This window comes from Garra rufa, chromosome 11, assembly GCF_049309525.1.
Source record: "Garra rufa chromosome 11, GarRuf1.0, whole genome shotgun sequence".
In the NCBI taxonomy this organism is placed as follows: Eukaryota; Metazoa; Chordata; class Actinopteri; order Cypriniformes; family Cyprinidae; genus Garra; species Garra rufa.
This window is the reverse complement of record NC_133371.1, coordinates 26,972,691-26,999,743: the sequence shown is the minus strand read 5'-3', so window position 1 is coordinate 26,999,743 and position 27,053 is coordinate 26,972,691. Positions and strand designations below refer to the sequence as shown.

The window sequence follows — 27,053 nt, the reverse complement described above, 5'->3', positions numbered from 1 at the left end:
TATTATTATGTTGAAAACAGCTGAGTAGGTTTTTTTTCAGGTTTCTTTGATAAATAGAAAGTTTATACGGACAACATTTATTTTTAAATAGAATCTTTTGTAACATTGTAAATGTTGTTATCATCAATTTTTATTAAAAACACACACACACACACACACACACACAGCTTTTGAATGGTATAGTGTATAATGTTACACAAAACTTTATTTCAGATAAAGGCTTTTTTTCATTTGATAATTTGTATTGTACATTTATATATATATATATATATATATATATATATATATATATATATATATATATATATATATAATATATATATATATATATATATATATGTATATATATATACACGCACACACACACACACACACAATATATATATATATATATATATATGCATGTGTGTATATCAAAGTAGAAAGGAAACATTCTGACAGCGTCTTTACATCCATTTGGACTGCTCTCAGCACGTAAGTGCGCGATTAGAAAAGCAAACCAAGACGCGGCTGGCGTGACCGCTGTCTTTGATTTTGACGAAGATAATCGATCTTCCACCACTCTCAAGGGTTCAGCAGCCAAACGAGTGTCGAGGCCTGTTAAGGCCGACAATTCTGCAAGATGCTTCAATATTGATCTTGTCCTGTCACCTACATACACATAAAAATCTTTCTGTTTACGCTCCATCTCCCAATGAATTCAACGATCTTATCAGATCTCCAGCCGCCATGTTTCAAACGATCTAAACGATTGACGTTGGGTGGGCGTGGTCAGCTCGGAATGCATTTTCTAAGCCGCATTGAATTTTGCTACAAATATCCCACTGCGTCATGATGAAAATGCAATCGTAAGTGTCCTAACTCTTAGTCTAAATGCATTTAGGACAAATAACATTTAAATGATAATTTTGCTACTGTTTCTGCTTGGACACGTTACACACATCAAATCAATTTGGGTTATACATTTTCATTTTTATTTTGCTACTTCTAAAGCATTAAAATAGTATGCACTTTACAACTTAAGACTACTGTTGGAAATGGCAAATGTAAATAATATAATTTAATTTTCAATTTCATTATGCACCAAATTTTGCACACGTGGAGGTGATTGAAAATGTAAATTTAAATACAGAATTGCATTGCCTTTTTGAATATTGCATTGTCATTTTGAATATTGTATTGCCATTTTGCATATTGCATTGCAAATTGAATATTGCTACACATATGCTTCCATACTCATATGCCACTATTGCAGAAGGTTCAAATGCTCACTGATGCTCCAGAAAGAAACACAATACATTAGATCAGGGTAAATTTAACTTGTTTTATCTTTTGGGAAACCTGTAAGTATCTTCTGTAGCTTCTGAAGCAAAGTACTCAATTAACAAAAAAAGATATTTAGGCAAAATAAGCAAAAATGTAGACTTCTTCATTTAAAAGTTTACACCCCTGGCTCTTAATCCATCTTTTTTCCTTCCGGAGCATCAGTGAGCGTTTGAGCCTTTTGTGATAATTGCATATGAGTCCTTCAGTTGTCCTCAGTGTGAAAAGATGGATCTCAAAATCATACAGTCATTGTTGGAAAGTGTTCAAATACAAAAAAATGCTGAAAAACCAAAGAATTTGTGGGACCTGAAAGAAAACAGCGGGCAGTTTAACTGTTCAGGACAAATACGGACTCATGAACATCTATTACTGGGGAAAAAAAAAAAACAGCTGTGGATCATTCAGGTAAAAACACGGTGTTAAGAATAAACTTTTGAAATGGGAATGTTTTTTATAAATTAAACTATTATTTTCTCTTGTGGACTAAATGTAAACATCTTTAATGTGAAATATCTTATTCAGGTCGATACTAATAATTAACATTTTGCAGATTCTGCAAGGTGTATGTAAACTTTTGACCTCAACTGATTTTTTTTGTACAAACATAAATGTCATTTATGATTCCAGTTGTCATTTTTAGTGATCAGCTGTCTTATTTGGTACCTTGTGTGTCTTTTAAACAGACAGGGGAGACTGGCAAAGGGACCGTAAATACAACTACCCAGGTAACAGCAATCAGCCCTGGCAAGGGGACCGGCATCACCAGTATGACACTCACAGGTACAAGGACCATCATTACGGTGATCGTCGTCCACACGGTGACTACCGCAGCTCCGGAGGTTACCGAAACAGCGGCTCTCCTCGCAAACGACCCTATGACCAGTATGGTAACGATAGAGATCATCGGGGCCATCGAGACTATTATGACAGGTGAGCAAGAGGGCCTTTTTTTTATTATATATAAAAGTAATAGTTTAATTCATTAATTACTCACCCTGATATTGTTCCAAATCTGCAAAACCTTTGTTCATCTTTGAGACATAAATTAAGATATTTTTGATGAAATCCGAGAGCTTTCTGACCCTGCGTAGACTGCAGTGAAACCACGCTCAAGGCCCAGAAAAGTATTAAGGACATTGTTAAATTAGTCCATTTGACATCAGTGGTTCAACCTTAATTTTACGAAGTTACAATAATACTTTATTTGACATTTTCTTTTCCTCCGTGTCATTCTTCGATGCATGTCGAACCACTGATGGCACATGGACTATTTTAACAATGTCCTTACTACCTTTCTGGGCTTTGAAAGTGTCATTTGCGTTGCTGTCTATGCAGGGTCAGAAAGCTCTTGCATTTCATTGGTGTTTCGAAGATGAACAAAGGTCTTACTGCTTGGAAATTCACGTCCTCGTACCCAAAATTCTGGTGCTGTGTGTACAGCTGTAGAGCTCAAATTTAGTCTTCTGATTTCAGACATCCAGACCCTAAGCGAAGGCGTTCGGATGAATACCGCTCACCGAACTATCATCCAGGTGGAGGGGGGCATCCACAGGACTTCAGAAGGATGCCTGACCACAGGGGACCCCCTGGTCCCCCTGATCACTACCGCCCCTTCCACCCCGACAAACCCCCACCCCTAATGGACCCCCGTTCACCTCAGTCTCAGAAATCCCCCCTGGAGCCCATCTCACCTGCTTTGGATAGAACTGCAGAGCAGAAACCTGTGACGGACTTTAATTGGAACAACAGGAAGACGTGAGGTGAATACTTGGTTGGTGCAGAGACAGTCTGTGCTGCCAAAGGACATAAACCTAGGCAATAAATGGAGCCATCACCAAACTCCTCTTTATCGCCACTGTGTCCTCCGCTCTCTTCTAGGATTCACAACCAGGTTAAGTCTGCCATTTTGGACTGAGGAGACAGAACAAAGCATGGTTAGTCCTATGGACTACGACTGAACATGATAAAGTGTTGAAGTATGCCTAAGTTAGAAAGTGCCTCATGTATTTGGTCTTCGTTGAGAGTCATTAGCAGAAAAGGGACTATTCCCAAAGCAAACTTTTCTTTGATGTTCATGTTTTATTTTTGGTGTTATTTTGGTTTGTGCAAAAAGGATTATTTCATGAAAGTAGCCTTTGTGGGAGGAGAAAAAAGGAATCGTTTTAATTGCACCTTCAGATGTTCGAAACTATCGCTTTTGCTTTCACACACACCTGTGATCGTATGTCATTTTGAGGGAAAAAAATCAAGTAATTACATGTATGTTTTTGTCTTTTGATATTGTTATCATGTAGGAGTCACAAATGTGATGAGCAGCAACCGCAACAATTACTGGAATTGTTTTTCTCGAATCAGCTAAATGTGTCTTCGCTATTGCAGACAACGTTCAGACGCCCTGTTGGACAACAGTAGCCTTATTTAAAAAAAGAAAGAAGGAAAAAAGGCTAAACAGTATTCAGAGTCCACGTCGACCTTGTCAGAACACTAGATAATCATAACACGTAAGCTATCTTTGTCTATATTTTCTTGTATCTGTAACACTTGGCACCACTCAAGTCCACTTTATGGTCAGTGCTTGTACTGTTGCATCTTTTTATTGCACTAAAAAGACAGTACTCGCTCGATTTTGAGTATGTAGTAATGGTAGACATTACCCGAATCTGATTTTCATGTTTCGTTGAGTTGTTTTCTCAGTATGAGTGTGGTGAAACGCTGATACCGTTGACCTTTGAGTGGAAATGTGAGTACTGTATGAATGGACAGACGTGCGTTTAGGGAGTGGGCGGGTGTCACAAGCTATTTTTGGGGAACCAGATTTTGTGCCAAAACATTGACAGACTGGCATGCTGGTAAATACCATTCATTGATTGTTTATTTGATGTGTTTTTCCATCTGTGCCTTATTCTTGTGTAGATTCAAACACCGGATTGGTATAAGGATGTTAAGCGGTCGGAATCGATGCAGTATTATGCTGTCGTGTACAATTTCAAAACATTTGCCAGGATGGAGTTTTAACTAGGTGCATGTAAAAGCCAGCTCTGGTGAGTGGGGGAACAATGTGGTGTGCTCAATTCCAAAAGATCATGGTGGCAGGACTAGGAGAGCAGGTGAGCTGGTGAAACGTGGACACGTCTGCAATGGAATACTGGAGATGTGTTACTTCTTTCCCACCCTAGCTCCTGCTCACACTCCACGGACATGTTAAGCTTTCAAACAAGCCAATTTAAAGTAATTTATATTTGTGAAAAGCCACTGTTCAGAATAATTGTACTGTACATATGTTTATAGACCTATATGTATTAAACTTTCCTACATCATGGACATTCTGTGTTTTGTTTTTTTCATTAATGATTAAAACTAATAACTAGTTTTATGCAACCTACATTAATTGACCAACTTTACTTAATTTAATGTGATTTTTGGGACAAAAACCTAAATGGTAAATTTCAAAATAAAAGTTTACCTGTAACTTGCCTTTAGTTAGTTTGTCCTTGAGAGGAATGGCGCGAATTGCTGAGGTGAGACCTTCATTATATCGTATATTTTAGTTTTTCAGCATGTTTTAACATGAATAATAGATTTAAGTGATTAAAGGGAATAATGCAGATATTGTTATTTCGCTGGTAACGTTCTTCAGATATAAACAAAACACGTGTTTTAGAATCTTAACGACAAATTGGTTAAGAAACGTTATAAAAACGGATCTTTCTGCTCAGTCTGTTTAGAATTGTTGATTCTTTTAAACTGGAGAAACCACCTTTGACTATAAATAATATTTGCAGTTTAGAGCAAGAGCTACAAAAGGCCTCAAACGCAGGAACGCACATTGTTCTCTTTAGATATGATTTGCCATTTATTTAATTTTCTATTTAGAACAACCCCTAAATGATAAGCTAATTAAAAAACCACGTTTACCTTTATTTGGCTCGGTCATTCTCGCGCTTGACTTCATCTGAGAGGAAAGACGCGAATTTCTGAGGTTAGATGTTTTTCTTTCACTCTATATCGTATATTTTTGTTTTTCAGCACGTTTTACCATTAAAAACATATTTAAGTGATTAAAGGGAATAATATACAGTTGCAATCAAAATTATTCAATCCCCCAGAGACTGCAGTACTTTACAAATAAAAGTCTGAAGTTTCAGGACTCTATAAAAATTGCATCTACAACAGTTTACTGGCATATTAAAAGTGACAATGTCAATATATAATGTAATGTGTTTGAGTTATAGGATTTTTTAATAACACAGCTATGTCAGAATTATTCAACCCCTACTCAACGTTGCCTTTTTAAGTCATTTATTTTTGTGGTAGGGAACAAAATTATCCTAAAACACAACACAAAGGCTTTATAAACTATTTAAAAAACTGAATCAGCTTGAGATGTTACACATCTATACATTTATCCCATGCATGTGCTGAAGTTGAGTAGCAAATATGGTAAAGTCAACAGAGCTCTCACAAAAGCTATAGAGAAGAATTAGTTTTATTGTATTATAAAGTCTAAGGCTACATGAAGATTTCTAAGACATTAAAAGCCTTATTCCTTAGTTTAAAGAAAACCTTTGAGGGTGTTGAACCAAAAATGCACAATTTCATAAAATGTTCTATCAGAGCAACTGAGAAAAACCTGCAATGTACAGCCAAAGACTTGCGAGATGACCCGATGAAAGGAGGAAAAATATTTCATTCCAGAGCAGAAGATGAACATAAGACAGGCATGGCTTTCATGTTGGGGCATCTTGGCGAATACCATTCTTGATCAAGAAGAACAAAAAGCTCAGCTTGAATATGCTAAAATTAATTTGGATAGACCTGTGGAGGTCTGGAAGAATGTTTAATGGAGTGATGTGGCCAAACTAGAACTTTTTGAACGTATAGATCAGCGGATTGTCTGGTGCAAAAACGGGAAAACTAATGAGCAGAAGAACACTATCTCCATGGTCAAACATGGAGGTGGGCTGATCCAATTATGGGGTTGTTTTACTGTAGCAGGAAGTGGAAAACATGACCGTATGAAGGAAACCATGGATTCTTTGAAGTATCAGGCCATTTTGACAAGAATTGTGATGCCTTTGGTGCAAAGACCGAAGATGATGATCAATTGACTTTCCTGCAGGACAATCATCCCAAAGTAAACATCCAAATCTACTTATGCTTGGTTCAGGGATCAGTCACAGAATGTTCTTGAGGGGCCTGTTCAGTCTCCAGATTTAATTCTCATTGAAAATATTTGGTCGAATTTGAAGAAAGCAGTGGCAAAGTGAAAACCAAAGATTATCCGTGATCTAAAAGCTTTTTCAGCCGAGGAATGGTCCAAGATTGCAATAGAGAGGTGATCAATGCTTCTAAACACTTTCAAACAGCGTTTATAGGTGGTTTTAAATAATAAAAGATTCTGCACCAAATTTTACTTTTGGGGGTCGAATAATTTTGAACATGAAAGTTTAGAGCCAATTTGGGTTTTTTTCCCCATTATTTATCAATTTATGTTCTCAGAATAACTCAAACGTGTATTAAAATACTTTATCTAATAGTGTACTAATGCCTTTGTAGATTTGTTTTTAGAAAAACAAATTATCTGGAACAAAATGTCTTGCATGTCAAGGGGGTTGAATAATTTCGATTGCAACTGTATTGTTATTTCGATGTGGTTCTTCAGATATGAGATATTACATAAAACGCTGTTTTATAATTTATAATGAATTAGTTAAACACGTTATAAAAACCTTTCTGCTTAGTCTTTCTGTTTAGCTTAATTGTTGATTGTTTATAATAAGTGGGGAAAGCACATTTGACTAAATAACATTTGTGACCACAAAACCTAAGTAGCATGGGTATATTTATAGCAATAGCCAAAAATGGTGTCAAAATAATTAATTTACATTTTATGCCACAAATCATTAAGATGTTCCATAAATACATTTTGGAAATTTCCATATGAAGATATTTTGTAAATTACCGTAAATATATCAAAACTTAATGTTTGATTAGTAAATATGTGTTGCTAAGAACTTAATTTGGACAACTTTAAAGGCGATTTTGCACTCAGATTCTAACAAACCATCAATGGAAAACTTATTTATTCAGATTTCAGATTATGTGAAAATCTCAGTTTCAAAAAGTGGACCCTTATGACTGGTTTTGTGGTCCAGGGTCACAAATAGTAACATTTTCACACACAAAAAAGAGAAAGAAACAAGTTATTTAACTGGATGAGCCATTAGCGGTATTCATCACGTGCACTGTGAGTCAGAAATGGCGCGAATCGCTGAGGTGAGACGCTTTTCCTTCACTCTGTATCGTATATTTTTTGTTTTTAGCACGTTTTAACATTAATAGTAAATAATATATAATGTTGTTTAGCTGGTATCGTTCTTCAGATATGATCCTACATAAAACACGTACGTTTTAGAATCATAATGACGAAATAGTCCAGAAACACGTTATAAAAACCTTCCTGATCTGTCTTTTTGTGTATAATTGTTGATTCTTTATACGTAAGGAAAGCACTTTTAATTAAAAATACTATTTGCTGTTTATAGAGCACAAATTACAATAGGCCTCGAACGCGGTAAAGTACACTGTTCTCTTTAGATAGGCTTTGTCATGGCTGTAGTCTAAAATGGTTTAGCAAATTGAGTTTACTTATTGTACCAATAGGTGGCAGTCTTAGCTTAAAATCTAATGCTGTGGTGAAAAGACATGCATTGTCAAACATGGATTCAAACAAAAAGGAACACACCTGCATACAAAAACCCAAACATCAAAAATGTATCAACATGACACTTTTATTTTTTCTTCAATAAATAATTTACAGTATTTACAAGTGGTGTGTGGCACCGCTTTAGTCCTACATACAAAAACAGACCAAGCTGTCTGGTATCTCCCATTCAATGTTAATACATTTGAAAATGTTATCATTCACTTTTATTTTTTTTAGCATTACAAGTCTGATAACCTCTTTCACCATCAAGTTAAAACCAAGTAAGAGCTAGGTTAAAGAGAATAAAAACATAAAGTGCTTTTGTAATAAACAACACATGAACACCGCAAGTCACACCGCAAGTTTCCTACTTAGTATTTAGTCAAAGGACATGATGTCTGATTTACTCTGCTTCCAAATAAGACTGCAAGTCCCTTATCTTATGTTTTTGTGGTGTTTGTGTAGACAATATCCCTTTGAATTTAAAGGCAAATTTCACCACGCCCACAAAATATTATTTGCCAAATCACACAAACTTATATACATGTCACATTACACATAGAAATCCAAAAAGCACTGACAACACAAGCACACTTAAACACAAAAGTCATTACAATCTTTTTGTATGCTTCTTTAAAGCCATGAACTGCACCAACAACACAAGCTTTCTTAGCAGTAGTAAGGCTCGCAAAACTTTACAGTGTAAGAATAAATTACTGCGAAGTCTCTCCAAAGATTCGTTATGTATAATTAATAGCTAAACCATATTTTCCTAGTTCAAACTTTTACTAAGAGAAAACAAACACTGATAAGAGACAACTGTGACAGATGTTCTTAGAAGAAGAAATGGGATATGATGAAGTTACGTGGGCTTCATCTTCCATAAAGACCTTTCCAACAGCTACCGAGGGTGCAGAATTCACTCTTCAAAATAGTGGTGCTATGTGTCGTGTAACTTTAGCTCACCAATACTACTACTGCTATTTACAATACTGAGTGCCAGTAATCCTGAGCCTGCTAATGGCTGAAGAGCAAATGCCCCCATTTCAAATGTCACAAGAAATGCATGGCAGATGTTCTCAATAGCTCCTGCACTGGTCCATCCACCACACTGTAGTTAGCAGCACCTTCCAATATTATACACAATCAGGACATCTGGTTTGAGCCCAAATACTTAAGTGAACCACAAAAGAGCATATGAGAAAGTGAGAGAGAGAGAAAATTCAGCTGTTTGGGAAATTGTTGGCACCATGGCTTGTTCTTTGGCAAAACGCCTCTGCCATAAATTCACAGATCTACAGAGTCGTGAGCTAAACGGGGCCTACAGCACAGCCACGTCGACACCCTTTTGAAATGGAGAGCAAGGCGTTGCTCTATAAGAAGCAGTAAGGATGATTGATGGACCTGCCTTGTGGGTCCCATCTCAAACTGCAAACATTGTATGGAGGAACTTGGCTCTCTCCTGGATATATACTGTAAACTGACGTGATTATTTTTTTCTGAAGCAAATGTGCCATTTTCAAAGACAACTCTGTCTTGGGCTACACCACTGCATTACGTAAATGTTACCTTTTTACTAGTGTTATTCTTTATGTGCCTAACAATTGCTCAGGCTGATTTGGGAGAATTCAATAAATATTTTCCAAAATTATAACAGCTAAGCAGTATGGATGTAGTTTGAAGTTTGTTTGACACAAAGGTTGACACCCTTTTTATGTAGGAAAGAGCTCTTGGCAGGCAGTAAAACTTCTTACTGACCCATGAACCACCACACCAGAGCTACATTAGGACCCTGGGTGCAATATACAGACATTATGAAACACTTCACACACATCCACGCGCACACACAAGCATTCATATAATCACCCACAAAATAACACATCTTTCTCTTGCACACACACAGACAAACTATACAAAAGGCCTGATGTTATGGCCTGTTAATCTGCTCTGTAGACAACATGACTTACTAGTCTGACATGGCCTTGGCCAAGGGGGTTTTCTCTGGAAAGCTAACATTTTTCCGAAGCTGGAGCTTCTTCAAAGAGAGAACTCCTGCCGGCCCTCCATCGTTAATAAAAGCTCCTGTCATGTCCTCCAGCCTGGCTCGGGGAGACATACTTCACCTCTCACTTGGCATCAAGTGAACTGAAGAACATCTCCGAGCTCTTCTTTCTGCAAAGGATCATCCCCCTCTCAACTTCTGTCAGTGGCACATCACCCTGGTGGGAACAAGGGTGGTTTAATCTGACTCGAGTCTCATGAACTCTCAGCACTGCGTTCTCTGTCATGAAGCACCACAGAGATGGGTGGATCTCTAGGAACGCCTCTGCTCTGGCCTGATGAATGAACGTACGTGATGAAGACGAGAGATGAGCATGACACAAGACACACAAGTGTGAAAGCCCTCTGAGAGAGCTGAGAAGCCCAGCCTCTGGTTGATGGAACACAACATGGTGAGAGCAGCATTTCACATGCATACAGCATCTTACAACCATCTAACAAGGATGTCCAATGGAGACTACAGACGAATGGAACATAAGTCAGTCCATAACTGTACGACAACGAGGCTAATGAAGATCAGGACACTAAAACGCAAATTTTCCAAGGCAGAGTTGAATATTGTATCCTTTTCAAAGAGGTGATACTTGTCTTTGTTGGAGTGGAGCATTTTAACATCCTCAAAGGCGTAGTAGGCTGCCAAGGTGAAGTTGATGTCTCCAGAAGATAGCAGGTCAAAAACGCAGGATTGGAAATACAAATCCTCAACCGGTAGACGTTCTTTGCATTTGGCCATGGCTGACTGGTATGTGAAGCCATGAGTAGGAGCGCCTGGCCGTCCCCTGCCTAAGGCTTGGCTCTCTGCCGCCCGCGCTCTGAAGCTCCTGAAGTCTATTCGCTGGTTGGCGGGGCAACCGTGTAGGCAGAGGTAAAGATCCTGGTTGTCCTGGTCCTCAACCGAATTCACAACCTCCTCCGGCATACGCACCGCAAAGGTTAGGTAGCGGCCAACCTGCCGAACTACAATAGTGGTGCCGATATAACGTGCCTGGATCTCCACATGTTGTCCAGGCACCTTCTCTACTATACGTAGGGTGTTGGCTCCATGGCGTTCACCTCCGTTCTTTGAACCATCAGCAAATGCAGCTGGAAGCTCGTCGGTCTCTGCATGGTACATCTTCTGGTCTACACATTCTTGGAAGTTCTTGAAGATGATTGTTAGCTGTGGAAAAAGTGAGAGGGAGAAAAAGTTGAGAACCAGTTATTTACTGGAATAAGTATAGCTTTGGACAAAATTTAATGGATCTAGTTAACAACAAACCTGTGCACAAAGTTGAAACAATGTTAAAACAACTGATATAGTTGTTCAATCAAAACCAGCCACAGACATAAAGTGTTTCATGCATCACTGCATATGGCAAAAGATGGTGACTAAGTGCTCCATTCTGCATAACCAAGCCCTGTCTTTATAAAACCAGAGGGCTGTGTAGTGCAGACACTCCAAGCCCAGAAGCTTTCGTAATGTCACATTTCAGCAGCAGCTCAAGATACAGGGGGCCAATGTAAACGCACTCTGGAGAAACACAGGTCCAGTCTATGTTACAGCAGGCCTCAGTATGCAGACACAAAGACAATCCATTCATGCTGCTCAGAGCCTGCCTGTGAACCCTGGATTCAGCTCCAGGGAGTGGATTCGCGCCAGCTAGAGAGCACAGCCTGCACAGCGGCTAATTAGAGAAGGCTGCTCCTACCTCTGACTCCTCCAGCAAGCAGCCATTAGGAGGCCAATGGACTGCTGACACATATGTGACCTCGGGATGTCCAGGCTGCTCTGATCTTGCAAATGATGCGTATGAGTGTAGTGGAGACTCAGTTAAGCCAAACCACCCTATAATCACTAATGGTGCAGTGATCTGCCTCCTGTTAGCGCCACCCTGGTTTTTCGCAGGACACTGAGAGCTTGTTTAAAGCAAGGGGTCTATCAATAAACAAGGGACGTCTTGTTTGCACAGGTGCCATCTGCCTGCAGACCTGTTTTTGCTTTTGTCCAAGCACTGTCATTTATTCAGAAAACAGTCAGCTTAACAAAAATATCACGATTCCTTTCCCTCCTACAAGAAAGGACTGTGGGTCCATCTACTTAATGGGGAATCATTAGAGGTTTTTGATGGCGGAAAATTGCTCTGTTTCTTAATGTGACTGAGTACAAAGTTCTTGTGTTTTTCCGCCACAAGGAAAACTCTGAAAAACATTCAACCCTGGTCGCACAATTACAGCAGCCAAAAGGACATCAGGCATAGTGAAATTAGCATTCGGCAATCAGACGCATAAACTTCTAGTCCTGCATTTTCACCTTGGGCTCCACAGCTGGCCAATTCTAAGGCAGCTCCCCAGTTTGTCCAATGGGCCGTAAAGCAAAACAATGATAATTTATGAGGTATGAGGGCCAGCTAATGCAGAGAAAATATCAGCAGTTTCCTGTATGGACTGAGCACTTAGTTAAAACAACAAGACTCCTAAATCACACAAACAATGGCAAGGACTGCCACAGATGTAGTAGCATTACTTTTGACTGTCCAAGAAAAAATGAAGGCATTTTAGTCTGCTAATATTCTAAGTTATTACCTCTTATTTGTTGCTGGCATTTCATTAAAAAAAAAACTTGTATCAGACTTTCATCAATTGTCTTATCTTCTTTTCATCTGTTGTGGAACAGATCCAAATGCTAACTAGACTCTGCACTTACAAAGTCTGCTTTCTCTTCCCACTGGCGAAACCACACTTTCACCATTAACTAGTTCCATGCTGAAAGTCCCTTTAAAGAGATAGTTCACCTAAAAAAACTATAATCTGTCATTAATTGCCTACCCTCATGTCGTTCCAAACCTGCAAGATCTTCTTTCATCTTCGGGACACAAATTAAGATATTTTTGATGCAATCCAAAAGCTTTCTGACTCTCCGTAGACAGCAAGGGTCCTACCAGTTTTAAGGTCCAGAAAGATAGTAAGGACATTCATCTAATAGACCATGTAACATCAGTGGTTCAACCATAATTTTATGAAGCTATGAGAATACTTTTTGTTGCGCAAAAAAACTAAAATAACTTCATTCAACAATTCATCTTCTCCGTGTCACCTTAGCACCATTTTGGAGAGTACCACGACGTATGCGCGTGCTTTGATCTGCTCATAAACATGAACGTGCGTCACGGTACTCTCCAAAATGGGCTAGGGTGACGCTGAGAAGAAGAATTGATGAAAAAAGTTATTTTAGTTTTTTTGTGAAACAAAAAGTATTCTCGTAGCTTTATAAAATAATGGTTAAACCACTAATGTCACATGAGCCTTCACACAGTGATTGATTTTGGTTTATTCACACTGCCAGTGATTTTCCAGAATCCTGTAAAGAGTTTGCACATATTTTTACCACCATGAATGTTGGTCTACCTTTAAAACATCCGGTAAAAGAGTCGCGTCATCAATACAACACAGCCTTTACGGCACTGGTTCAGTCTTTTGTTCACACAGCACTCGGGACTGATCCCGGCAATGTTACTAGGTTCCCAACCCGGGATCAATCCCAGGACATGTTTGCGTTCACGTAGAAGGAATAAATATGCTGTCTGAAAGGGGCTATGGACTATATTTTTGTCAATGTTCTTGGTACCTTACTGGACCTTAAACATGCTAGGACCCATGCTGTCTATGGACAGTCAGAGAGCTCTTGGATTTCATCAAAAATACCTTAATTTGTATTCCGAAGACGAACAAAGGTTGTATGTGTTTGGAAAGACATGAGGGTGAGTAATTTATGACAGAATTTTTAGTTTTGGATGAACTATCCCTTTAAAGATTGGGCTATGGTTGAAATGAGACCACAGACTGATATAGAAATGACATATTTTATGAACCACAAAACATCCTTACCTTGCTAGTAGCTGTAGCAGAAGATCCAGGCACAACTGGAGTGTTCGTAACCTGCACAGACAGGTACTTATTGTGAATCAGTGGCCAGGCTCCCTCCACTTTACAGGTTTGAAAGTCATCGTTGAATGTGCGAAGATGTGGGTCCCCAAAAAAGCCGCAGTGAGTGTAATTGGGAGGGGCAGCGTTACGTGGTAAACTCCGCTCGTAATGGCACAGCTCTGGCTTGTCAGAGGGAATGTTGACGTCCGGTGGTGGCTGGACCTGGGGTGGGGGTGTGCGGGCACGAGGCTGGGTAGTGGGCCCTTCTTTGGAGCAGTTGTGTTGGCTCATAAGATCCTCTATACCATGTTGGGCTGAATGGTATGCCAGGTCACCCCGGCACGTACGGGCAGTGCGTCGGACACAGTTGTTATACGCTCGCAAAGCGGTGCAGAACTCCTCTTCTGGGCCAGAGCTGGAGGTGGAGGCCCAGAACTCGGAGTTACACTTGAGGATCTTACACTGCAGAGTTGCTGTAAAGTAAAAAGAGAGATAGCATAAACACACTGTCATGGTCAAACCAAGTTTACAGAACACTAAAATGAAATGACTATCAACCAGAGCAGCTGACAAAACTGATTAGGCTTTTAAATTGAAAACTAACAGTTATAATAAAAACAACAGTTTTTGAGAAAAGCGGTTATAACCTGTCCTTTAAATTTTTCTGTATTCAAGAATAGCCCATTTTCATTACACATTTCTGATTATGTCAGTGCTTAACTTTAAATGAAGTTCAGTTTAATGTGTTATGTTCATGAATGCCAGTTGCTCAAGGCTCTCATAACAACACATGAATTCCCTCTACATCTGGACAAAGTGAGGCTTTAATTCCATCAGTAATAAAAAAACAACATTCCAACCAAGTTCCAAGTTTCTGTGTTTTGCCAACTTCCATCAAGCCTAAGTGCTCTAAATGTAGTATAAAGCAAGGCTATTGTTGTCTTGTTGCCTTTTCAAAAATAAGTCAAACAAAAAAAGCATTAAAGTAGACCAATCAATGTTTGTTGATTTAATGTGAAATTCAAAATGCTAATGGAATATTCTGATGTCTGTCTGTCACAGGGGAGAAAAGCTCAACAATTAACAGCTATTGTAATACAAAACGTAAAGCAATAAGCATCTAAATAGGCATCATTACAAAGTAATGAACTCTCGACAGGCTTATCTAACTTCATTACCTCACCATGAATGACATCACTACTTTATATTAGTAAATGGGCTGTATGCTTTATCAAAAAATGCTTGACTGATTCCAAGATCCCAGTTGGATATCGAGCAATTTCACACTGTTTAAGGTGCAACGCAAATTAATAGCATTAAGACAAATGGGAAGGAAGCCTTCAAACTGACAATCACACCAACAAAAGTCTACTATTTAGAAGTGCTAATCATCTCATATCAAATTCACGCTCATTCACACCTTGTGCCATCTCTTTGCATTGCAAAGCAGATCGCAGGGGAGCTTTTGAGTAAAGCACCGTGGGTGTCAGTGACCGAGGGCAAATGCACATCTGAAAAAAATCACTTAGGGTTTTAACAGAAGGGGGTAGCTGTTTGTGTGTGTGTGTGTGTGTGTGTGTGTGTGTGTGTGTGTGTGTGTATGTGTGTATGCGTGTGTGTCTGTGGGAGGGTGTAGTCCTAGGACTCTGAATGAAGACAATGCAATTTGCCATTGAGAAGAAACCAGCAGAGTCATAAATTAGCCCTGTGTAAAGGGATTAGGTAGAGTTTCATCAGCCATGCAGGGCAGGAGGGAAAGGGGGGCTAAGGACTGCCTTAAAGAAACAGGATCTCTGGAGAGAAACTGGCTCCAGGACCAATGGGCGGAACACAGAGTAGGTCTCACCATTCCACAGGTCAAACTGGATATGAGATAGCCACCTGTCCAGAGCAAAAGGCCGTAATCAAAGGCAAAAGCAATTTCGAGCGCATTCCCCTTTCTCAGATTACAAGCGTTGAATTGAAATCTAAAGGCTTTTCAATCATGTGGTTTTTCCATTTGATAAAATGCGAGGACATGCCAAAACTACACACAACTTTGTTTCCAAATGATAACGCAACAATCTTGGTTGTCTCAGTCCCCCCCCCCCCCCCCACACACACACACATGCTTCTTTCACCTACCAGCTACAAAGGGCATTTATCATCCATCTGATAAGAGACAATAGGCTAATTTAAGATGTCAACGACTAGTGCTTGCATGATTGCCTTTTGTTTGGCATTAAATAACTTGAAAGAAGACGGGACACAGGGTGTGAAATCAAACCGCACACTACTTAAAACTGACCAGAGCCTTGACTGAACAAAACAACACTTGTAAATTCCTTTTTAGCGAGATACACAGGAATTAATTATCACATTTGGAAAACACTAGTGACCCATAATCATGTGCGAGGGCCTACACTCTTTTACACAAATTAGACTTTGCTAGGACTTCAACAGTAATTTTCTACAATTAGAATTCTGTATTTAGAATTGACTGTGAAATCAAATCATGCTAGGCAGTGTTGGGGTTACTTACAATATTGCATTACTCTCTAAAAAAGTAACTAACTGCGTTACTTTTTAAATCTGGGCTGGCTTGCTTGTTTGTTTTTAATATAAAAAGTTGTATTTTTTGCCTAAAAGCCCTTTCACACAAAAAGTGAAATGAATAAGCCTCAGGCTGAAGGAAATGCGAATTCACGTTTGCACAGTAGAACGCAGAAGCAGAACACAGCATTAAAAAACAAAGCACAAATGTTAGTTTAATGTTGGTCTGAAGTAACTTTTGCTTATTAGTATGGTTGAATTGGATCATCGAAGGTCAGCAGTAAAAACATTAGTTAATACAATGGGACTGAATACATTAAGGATATATGTGCTATTTAACATTTAATTATTGCAGGTTTGCGTTATATTCTGAGTTCGCCTCTGCACTTTCTGCCGATTTTCTCTCAACATGAACAAAGTAACTGCCGTTACTTATTTAAAAAAGTAAATCAAAAGCAACTGTAAGTTAAAAAGTAATGCATTACTTTACTAGTTACTTGCAAAAAGTAATCTGATTACATAACTTGCATTACTTAGATCATTTACTCCAGCTGAGTTGTTATAATCTCTAGTAAACTTTAAGGATGTTAGCCAATGAAATATGCACAGACATCAACAGTCAGCATTTGTAGCAATGGGCAAAAATACATTGTATGGGTTAAAATTATACATTTTTCTTCTCTGACAAAAATCATTAGGATACTAAGTAAAGATCACGATCAATATATTGTGTAAATTTCCAAAAGTAAAGACATCAAAACTTAATTTGGAAAACTTTAGTGACGATTTTTTGCACCCTCGGATTCATTTTCAAATAAAAAAATAAAAAAAAAAACAGTTGTGTCTCAACCAAATATTGTCCTATCCTAACAAATGTATTCAGCGTTCAGATGTTGTATAAATCTCAGTTTCAAAAAATTGACCCTCATGACCCATTTGTGGTCCAGGGTCACAAATGTCAATAACAGGGACAATCAATTTTAATCTTAAATTTAAAAACTACACTACAAAACAAGTAACTTCAAGTTACAGCAACTGCATGCCACAGTGTTAGTTTTATACCGTGGACATCAAAATATTACAGTTAATCTATAAACACAAGATTATTGTGTAGTGCAGACAGAGATAATAATGTATGTGATCCTACAACACTACACTTTACCTTTACAGTAATTTCCTACTGCGAACTCAGGGCATAGCCTACCGTATTTACAGTACTGTATTTCTGTGTGACTTTAACCATGTACTTTTATCTGTTTGAAATGTCTTCAGACAAACAATTTATGACATTTTTAGATTATAAATAATATTTTCATTCCATTTAAGAACCTTGAGAACCTTGTTCCACCAGTGAAGACGGTGTTCACACGTTTTAAAAGGCTTTACTGTGTTTGTGAACAGGTTTTAGGAAATTTTGCCCCCACAAGTCCAGCAAAGGCATGTTATAGATGTGGAGGGTTCGCTTCCCCTCCCCCAAACACAACAGCACGTCTCCGCCAGAGCTGTGGGAAACACTGCGGTAGTGCAGCAGAATCGAACCGAACCTTCGGATCGCCACGCTTTTATCGCACGGTTTAAACAATGGCTCAAAAACAACTTCAATAATCACTTTAACTCTTGTTTTCGCATCTTTTTCAATGCGAAAACGTTAAACTGGAAATTTAACAACTAAAACTTAAATGCATCATGTGTGCAAACGCGAAAGTTCTAAACATTATTCAAGCGTGCATAATGAAAGAATGTACACTGACATGTTTTAGATGATAAATAACTTTTACCAGACACAACTGGGTCATGACTAAACAAAATACACCCAACTGCGTTTAATTTGCTGCTAAGTAACAAAGCATGCGTTTGCCTACGTTATTTCGACATGTTTAACTGCTGTTTTGTAGCGATTAGGTTACATCATTGCTTCGACAATTAAATTACAAAAAACATATAGACGTTCTAAAACTCAAATTAGATTCTCCACGATAAATATTGTTCTTACCTGCTGGAAACAGACAGAGAAACAGAAGAACGAACTGGCAGACTTCTAGCGCCGATGGTCCTGCTCCTTTCCCCATAACCATCCATCCAGCACGGGACAGCGCTCCTCTCCTCTCCCTATTTACACCACCAATGTGAAGAAAGGCGAATTAGAGCAATGCTGCGGCTTTCCTTTTGATTAGAAGTTGCTGAAGAACCGCAACACAACGAAATCATGCCGCCCGCGCTTCCGTCGTACAAATATCGCTGCTTTTTGTCAGGTATTCTCCGTGTTCACACATTCCCAACCCTCACTAGAAACGTGCCATCGATCTTCCAGTTCGCTAGTGTCAAGAGGGTGCAGCCTACACTGCGAAGTGCACCAATAAGAAGTCACTGTTTCGCCACCAACCCCTCACTAGTTTCAAATTACGCCTGGGCTTTGAAAACTACTTCTCCATTTGCCATGTAGGCTGCGAACTCACGAAGGCGAACGCATTACTTGTTACTTTTTAATAAATACCTAAAGTGTAATACTTTCCTCAGCGGTTTGTATGCATTTTCCGTTCTGAGGAAATCAAATTGAGAGTGAAAATGTATTTAGGCTAAGTCAAGTTATAAATTACCTCGATAATTAAATAACATTTACTTGTGTCTTTTACACAAATTCACCAATTAGCTCATTTAATCCCATTTGTGCACAAAGAAGAGTTGATTTATGAGTTGTTCACTACAAATGAAAGTACAGACTGTCTTGTTTTGATTTTTGCATTGCTGGGATAAATACTAACATGTCCAGAGCTGTTCAACTACCATATTTAGTAAACATAATTAAAGCGTCTATTATTAATGTATCCGAAAAAGATTGCTCTGTCTGTCTTATATAAATCATAATCGCAATTTGTTGGAATGCTGTCACAGTATGTTGGATATAAAATTTAAGATTAATGTAAATTAACTTGTTTTGTCTTCTGGGAACAAGTATCTTTTGTATCTTCTGAGTGACAGTATTAAATAAAAACAGATATTTAGGCAAAATAATCCTCATTCCTTTCAAAAGTTTACACCCCTGTCTCCTAATGCTTTGTTTTTCCTTCTGAAGAATCAGTGAGTGTTTGAACCTTCTCTACGTCCTTCAGTTGGATCTCAAAATCATTCAGTCATTGTTGGAAAGGGTTCAAATTCACAAAAATGCTGAAAAGAGTCAAGGACTTTCCTGAAGAACAGTGGGCAGTTTAACTGTTCAGGACTATCACTAAACAAAATTTTCTTTTGTGGACTATATCTAAACATCTTTTATGTGAAATATCTAATTCAGGTCAGTACTGAATTAAAAAATAGCAGGCATTTTGTTTGATTCTTCTTATTATTTTGGTCAAATAATTCACATTTTGTAGCAAGGTGTATGTAAACTATTGACTTCAACTGTAAGCAGTAAAATATACTTGCTTACATTGATGGTTAATGGGTTAATGCAGGTCCAATCCTGGTCCTTGAGGTCCAACATCCTCCAGGGCTTCTAACTTGTCCCAACATATATGCCTTGAAGATTCTAGTAATCCTGAAGACCTTGATTTCTTTAATTCAGGTGTTTAATTGGAGATGGAGCTACTCTGCAGAACAATAGCCCTCCATGAGCAGGACAGTACACCCCTGTGTTACATACTCATTTAAATGCAAAAAAGAGAATCAGTTTACGATTAAAATTGCAATTGCAATTTATGCTATGAATTTAGGAAGAAATCAGAAGGACTTCAGATTCAGAAAACAGATTCAGACTTCAAATTAGAATTGGTAGACCACCCACAACTAAATGCAACAGCATAATGTGTAATCACTTGTTACATAGTGGTCTCTATCAAGATAAATGCATCCACATAAGCATCAGCATATATCATCAACGCCTAGGGTTTTTAAAACATCTAGGCAATAAGTGAAGTGACACTACAGATCTAGTAAGCTTTATGTCACTGCATTTGCTTCATTAAATCCCACTGATAGATTACCTTAACTGCCATAAAACATGAAATATTTATAGAATACATTTATATAATCATACTTTTATTTGTGTGAACATATTAGATGAAGGATGAACGACGCTTGCTCATTTATATAAAGTATAAAAGCTATTAATTCAACTAAGTCTTGTTGAGATTTTGACAGATCAAGGTAACTGAAAGGTCCTACAGAAGAGGAGGGAATGTGGATTTGTTTTAGGACAGACTACACGGTTTTGTTTTTAGTGGTCAGCTGTTGCAGTCCAACAGATGGCGCTTGCACAGTGGTGGAGAATGAATGATATCTCCAGAGATGCGTCCTCATGTATAAGGTTTAGCAAGAACCACTATATTATTTACAGTTCAGCTGCGATGTCTTCATATTCTTTTGAGATAAGAGGAAATTAATTGGAGATACATAAAGCCAAAACTTAACATTATATCTTACTTTTAATGAGAAGATATAGATGGTGTTATGAACACAACACAGATGTTCTCTAACCATTGGCGAGTTTAATTGATCATTAACGAGTCTATGATTTCTAACGAGAATTAATAAAATGTAGAGACGCAGCAAAATAACACTTATTAGTGACAGCAGGTTTTTAGACGCATAACATCTAAAAAATCCCGTTCTCCCTTTCTTCTATCCTAATCATGCAAAAATGTAAATTGATCTTGATATTGAACACAACCCTTACATTTAGATCAGTATTGAAGCCAAAGAATTCGACTATTTAGAATCAAGTCAAACTAACCTATAAAATATAATGTTCTCTATATCATCTAAGAGGAGGTCTTTACTGTTAAAGTAACCACTGCAGAGTGTTTAAAAAAGCATTAAAGTTATTTCTCAAGAAATCACCGAGAACCCACCTTTGCGAATGCATGGAGCTCTTCAACACTTTTGGGTTGAGTTTCTTCGCGGAACCGGGATGAAGCTTGCGGGTCGAATCCGGACTGAAGCGTGCAAGCGTGCTTCGTATCAGTAATCCGAAATTCTTATTTAAGTCTACACATCGTTGCAAAACTAAAGGTTAAGCACTGCTGTCGTCCCCGCATGATGTCCAATCTTCCGTTAATTTTAAACGCGAGAGGTTTTCTATCTAAACGCTGCTAATCTACTTGCGGTGTCTGATGTTATTTTCATCGGTGTCGCGATCTGGAAATGAAGGTATGGTCCGTCAGCCAGTTTATCGAGACACAAACGATAAAAAAGAAAACCTCGGAAATGTTTTCGAATCAATAGTGTTCTTCATTTTGCCGTGGTATTCCCAAGATTCCTCTGTGGCTCTCAGGACTTGAGTAGGAAGAGCCCTCGGGCAGCAGTGTTGATAGCGCTGGCTCGTTTCCTCGCCTCAGTGTTGTGAAATGACGAGTTTGAAAGTGTGAGGCACAATGATCAGCGCTGCAGTCTCGAACTCCCCTCACGGTCATAGTCAATACTGGCTCGTGTCTGTTAAACCAAGCTTCAAGATTAACGTTAGGATTATAATGTAACTGGATTAGAAAGAACACGTTTTGTTTAAACATATTTTTTTGTCTGTAGTTCTGTATGTATGTTCTTTTTTCTCAAACATATAAATTCCCATATCTGTCTGCTACAACTTAAAGTAGTTAACAAATCTACTGTTGTTACAGTCCATTCAACTACTGGATGATCTTTAACACTAATAGAAAATATGAACGTGTCATTTACTGTGACACATTTAATGTGGTAATAGATATACATGTGTAAAATGACATGTAATAACTGATATTGCAAGTGTGAGTAATGCTTTTGTATAACAGTTTTATAAACAAGAAATGATATTGAAATACAACGTTTCAGACAAAAAAGTCACTTATTTGTTCGACTACAGCAAACAAAAATAGTCTGAAATTGCAGAAGCATCAAGCTTTGAGTAGTCGCTACCAAGCAACACAGACTGAAATCTGGTCTGGAACAGAGTGATGGAATGGCATGACAGTGGTTTCCCCTCCCCTTTTAAAGGATTCAAAGGATAGTTCACCCAAAAATGAAAATTCTGTCATTAATTACTCACCTTCTTGTTGTTTGAAACACATAAGACCTTCGTTCATCATGGAATATTGGATATTTTCAGTTAATTCTGACAGCTTTCTGACCCTGCATAGACAAGAATGTAGTCAGGGTCAAGGGCCAAAAAGGTAGTAAGGACATCGTTAAAGTAGTCCATGTGACTTCAGAGGTTCAAGTGGTTTATGAAGCTATGCTGTGCAAAAAAAACCTCAAAATAATGACTTTATTCAATAATTTCTTCTGTTCCGCGTCAGTCTCTGCTGAGTATTCACAAGAGTGCCATTCGTTTTAGTACTTAAAACCCTGTTACGAGTGAAAGCGATAACACTGACACTTGTACTGTGTCTGAAATCCTACCTGATATCATAACAAAAATGTACCTGTGGCAACTTTTTCTCTAAATGCAAAATCCATACCAACATTTCCAACAGAAATTAACACTACAGGTGGTAAAACAGCAAACACCTGTAATAGTTTTCGTACACATTATGACTGCATTTGTTAAGCTTGCTCAGTAGCTCAGTCAGCACGAAATTAGATTTAGGATGTGGAAACCTTGGGTACGAATCCTGTGATAAACATGACTCACAATGAAAGAGCTGAAAAATGAGAAATGGAAAAACAAGCTAAAACAGCATGATTGCGATTGCGTTTTTACGTCACATTCGCTTTTGTTCATATTGCCGAGTAGGTTTAGGTGTAGTGCAGATGGTGTTATTTTAAAACATCACAGAGCAGTAGAGTTATAGCACCACTCAACATACATTTCAAGTCAGAACTGCGATGACACAGACAAAACAAAAATCACAAAAATGTACCTTATGTACATTCATCTGTTTCATAAGAAAAACACCTTTTTAGCGCCACTCAATGGACATTTCACATCGAATTTGTCACGAAACGTACATGGCGGTATATGTTCTTGTGAAAAAGTTCCCACATGTACGTTTTAATCATGAGATCAGGTTGCCAAAATCGCATCTTCCCTGGCCTCATGGGATAGTAAAATATCCATCAGATGCACACTTCAGACCTTTTTTTGCCTATACGAATACTGTGAATTTGGGCATACTACTCCATACACATACTGTTTTTCGCCTACTATGTACACTCTTAAAAATAAAGGCGCTTCACGATGCCATAGAAGAACCTTTTTTGTCTAAATGGTTCCATAAAGAACCTTTAACATCTGAAGAACCTTTCTGTTTCACAAAAGGTTGTTTGTGGTGAAAGAAGGTTCCTCAGATTATAAAAAGGTATGAAAGAAATGGTTCTTTAAAGAACCTTTGACTGAATGGTTCTTTGTGGAACCAAAAATGGTTCTTCTATGGCATCGCTGTGAAGAACCTTTTAAAGCACCTTTATTTTTAAGAGTGTAGTAGGGAAGTAGGGCATTTCAGATTCAGCCTTGGACATTTAAATGCCATATTCTAGTCAGAGCTGTGCAGATGCCTAGCACATGTTGGCTCACAGGGACCCAGGTTTGAGTCTATCCCGAACCCTCAAACCGCTACATCGCTCTTATCGACTGAATCAGATAAAACTTAACTTTAGCAGCCATTAACATGATCGCAAGTCAGAGGTATATGTTCAGGCTATGGTGTATTTATATAAGAAAATACTTAAAAGTAGGCGTATATGGTTACAAACATGTCATACAAACAAACTGCATCAGCTAGACTTGGTTTATTGTTGTGTGTAATTACATACAACCTCTAAAAGCAGTCAAGGTACAAATAATGTAATTAGACAGTCTAAATGTAAATGGCACAGATCCAGAAAGTAACTCAAGTGCTAGAAACAAGACTGGCTGCTCTGAGTCATGTCCTGGTAACTGCAGAGCAGGGGTGTGACTAGAATCTGTCGACGTCAGGGGCTGAGCCCATTATCCATTTTAGACGCAAGAAACAAACTACTATGACCTGACTACATTATTCCAGTCTCATATGCATGTAACATATTTTAAGTCCTATTAAATTTAGCAATTAGGGAATAATAATATTTTAGCCATGACAACTCTCGAGATTTTAAAAACTTTTTATTAAAGTAAACGGAGTAGGTTTGGTCTGGGTGGACTAGATCTTCTATGCTGCTGCTGCAAATCAAGTACGATTTGCTGTAAATGCTCAGAACATAAAATTAATGGAACAAGAAAGAGAGAGACCCCTGTAGCGGATCTAGGCAGGTGGTGCTGGGGAGGTTGAGGCATACATTTTTATAGCATACAGAGATTATTTGTTTGGATTTTTCATTCGTTCAAGAAAAAAACTAAACAAAACAGTAGTCTACTTGCTTGAAAACACAGAAGCTAATTCTGCATTGCCTTTTTTGGAACTTTTTCATTGGTTAAGCAAAAAAAGGCAGGAGGTGCTGGGGAGGTGGAGGGCTAGAAATAAAAATTTCATAGCATACAGAGTTAGGGTATTTGTTTCAGAACATGAAGAGAGAATTATAGCCAGACTAGTCATTAATTAACTGATCAAATAAGGTACTTTTTCACTGTATCACTCCATTTGATGCCATTTCAGCTTTGGTAGTGGGGATTTTTGATTCGTCTAGGAAAAAAACAACAACAACAGCATTAGCATGTTGTTTCTGAATATGAATACAGATTCATAGCTGGAATCAGGGGCGTCACTAGAAATTCTGGGCCCTGTGCACTGACTATGGAGGACTAGAAATACAATTTTCATGGCATACAGAGTTAGCGTATATTTGTTTCAGAACGTGAATAGAGATTCATAGCTAGACTACTCATTAATACAAAATATATATATATTTTTTACTGTATCACGTCATTTGATGGCATTTCAAGGTGCTTTGGTGGTGGGAATTTTTTTAATGCTTTTCATTCATTCAGAAAAAGTAAAAAAACAAAAACAAAACAACAGCCTACTTGCTCGGAAACACAGAAGATGATTCTGCAATGACTCATTTGAAACTTTTCATTAGTTGAGCAAAAATAGGCAGGTGGTGCTGGGGAGTTGGAGGGCTAGAATAAAAATGTTCATAGCATACAGAGTTAGTGTGTTCACACTGCAAAAAATGCTTTTCTTACTTTTTTTTGTCTTGTTTCCAGCCAAAAAAAGTATTTTTTTTCTTATTTTCAGAAAAAAAAAAAAATTAAGTGAGTTTTTGCTTAGAACAAGCAAAATAATCTGCCAAATGGGGTAAGCAAAAAATCTGATTTCAAACAGACAAACAATATAATTTTTCTTACCCCATTGGCAGATTATTTTATGTTGACTAAACAACATTAAAGTCAAATGTTCACTTAATCTTTAATATTTGGCCGTTTCTTGATTATAGGAGAGCTACAGCCACTGTAATTTCTTGAATATGTGGACATCAAAATGTGTAAACTCAGAGTGAGGGTTTAAACCTTAGTTAAAGTTAATAAGTTGAGTTTTACAGTTTTGAAATCCATTCAGCCGTTCTCCTGTTCTGGCGCTATCACTTTTAGCATAGCTTAGCACAGATCATTGAATCCTATTAGACCAATAGCATGGCGTTCAAAAATAACCAATGAGTTTCGGTGTTTGTCCTATTTAAAACTTGACTCTTCTGCAGTTAACAAATACCAAAACTCGTTGGTCATTTTTGAACGTGATGCTATTGGTTTAATAGGATTCAATGATCTATGCTAAGCTATGCTAAAAGTGATATCGCCAGAACGGGAGATTGGCTGAATGGATTTCAAAACGGTAAAACTCAACTTATTAACTCGGGGGGAGTTAGAGAGTTAGCCTATTTCCAAAAAAAGTGGAGTGTTCCTTTAAACCTGCATCGCATATATTTATCCAATCGAATAAATGTGTTTGTGAATTTTCTTTATTTATTATGCTTTATAATGATTTTAAAATGTGGAATGCGCCACTTCCGGTATTTTCCAGATTACTCGATGCGGGCAAAATGCAATCAATGATTTAAAAAAATCAAATACTCAAATAGAATTGAGGAATTGTTGCAGCCCTAAAACTTTTTCATTGGTTAAGCAAAAAAGGCAAAATAACTAGCAATATTTTGTGTAAAATGTAAGTACCGCAATATAAACCAATCATTATTTATCTGAATGTCATTTTACCTGCGGCCTCTTGCCTATTCTTATATTCGGAACAACAGCACAGTTGTGAACGAGATCCACTGCACAATTTACACAAGGGATATTTTTGCATTTAAAAACATGAGATGATGCAGGGCAGTAAAATAAAAATAAAAAACAGTAAAAATGTAAAGTTGAACTTCTTTAAACTTGACAAGGCATTCTAAAAATGCAACTGTCATGCACAAGACACAAGTGCAATGGTCAAAGATGTCCGTTCAGCATGTTTACATAGAACAACAATTGAAAAACACAGTGGAATGTTTAAATGCGTTTTCTGTGAACAGCCCCTGCGGCAACAAGCTCAGTACATACTGTATAATAATGAATGGTCATTTTAATAATAAAAGAATGGCCTTCTTTGAAGAGTGCTCGCTTGGGGTGTACACCGGCGTGTTACAGTGCCGTTCTTGC

At 38.0% G+C, this 27,053-nt stretch overlaps 2 protein-coding genes across 3 annotated transcripts in view; one reads left to right on the top strand and one right to left on the bottom strand.

Moving 5' to 3' along the window:
* The window catches only part of chd2 (chromodomain helicase DNA binding protein 2), a 36,965-nt gene extending 32,316 nt beyond the window's left edge, over window positions 1-4,649 (top strand). For both annotated transcript variants that reach the window (XM_073850073.1, XM_073850072.1), the window contains 2 exons: window positions 2,010-2,256; window positions 2,800-4,649. In XM_073850073.1, coding sequence (XP_073706174.1) covers window positions 2,010-2,256; window positions 2,800-3,085 — 533 coding nt within the window. In that variant the 3' untranslated portion in view covers window positions 3,086-4,649. The remainder of the gene's footprint in view (window positions 1-2,009; window positions 2,257-2,799) is intronic.
* Window positions 4,650-8,101: 3,452 nt separating this feature from the next.
* On the bottom strand, window positions 8,102-21,869 carry rgma (repulsive guidance molecule BMP co-receptor a). The gene is made up of 4 exons (XM_073850821.1): window positions 21,373-21,869; window positions 18,522-18,637; window positions 13,958-14,469; window positions 8,102-11,252 (listed from the first exon to the last, which is right to left on the bottom strand). The coding sequence occupies exons 1-4, from the start codon at window positions 21,384-21,386 to the stop codon at window positions 10,551-10,553; spliced, it is 1,344 nt and encodes a 447-aa protein (XP_073706922.1). The 5' UTR covers window positions 21,387-21,869; the 3' UTR covers window positions 8,102-10,550.
* Between the last annotated feature and the right edge of the window lie 5,184 nt (window positions 21,870-27,053).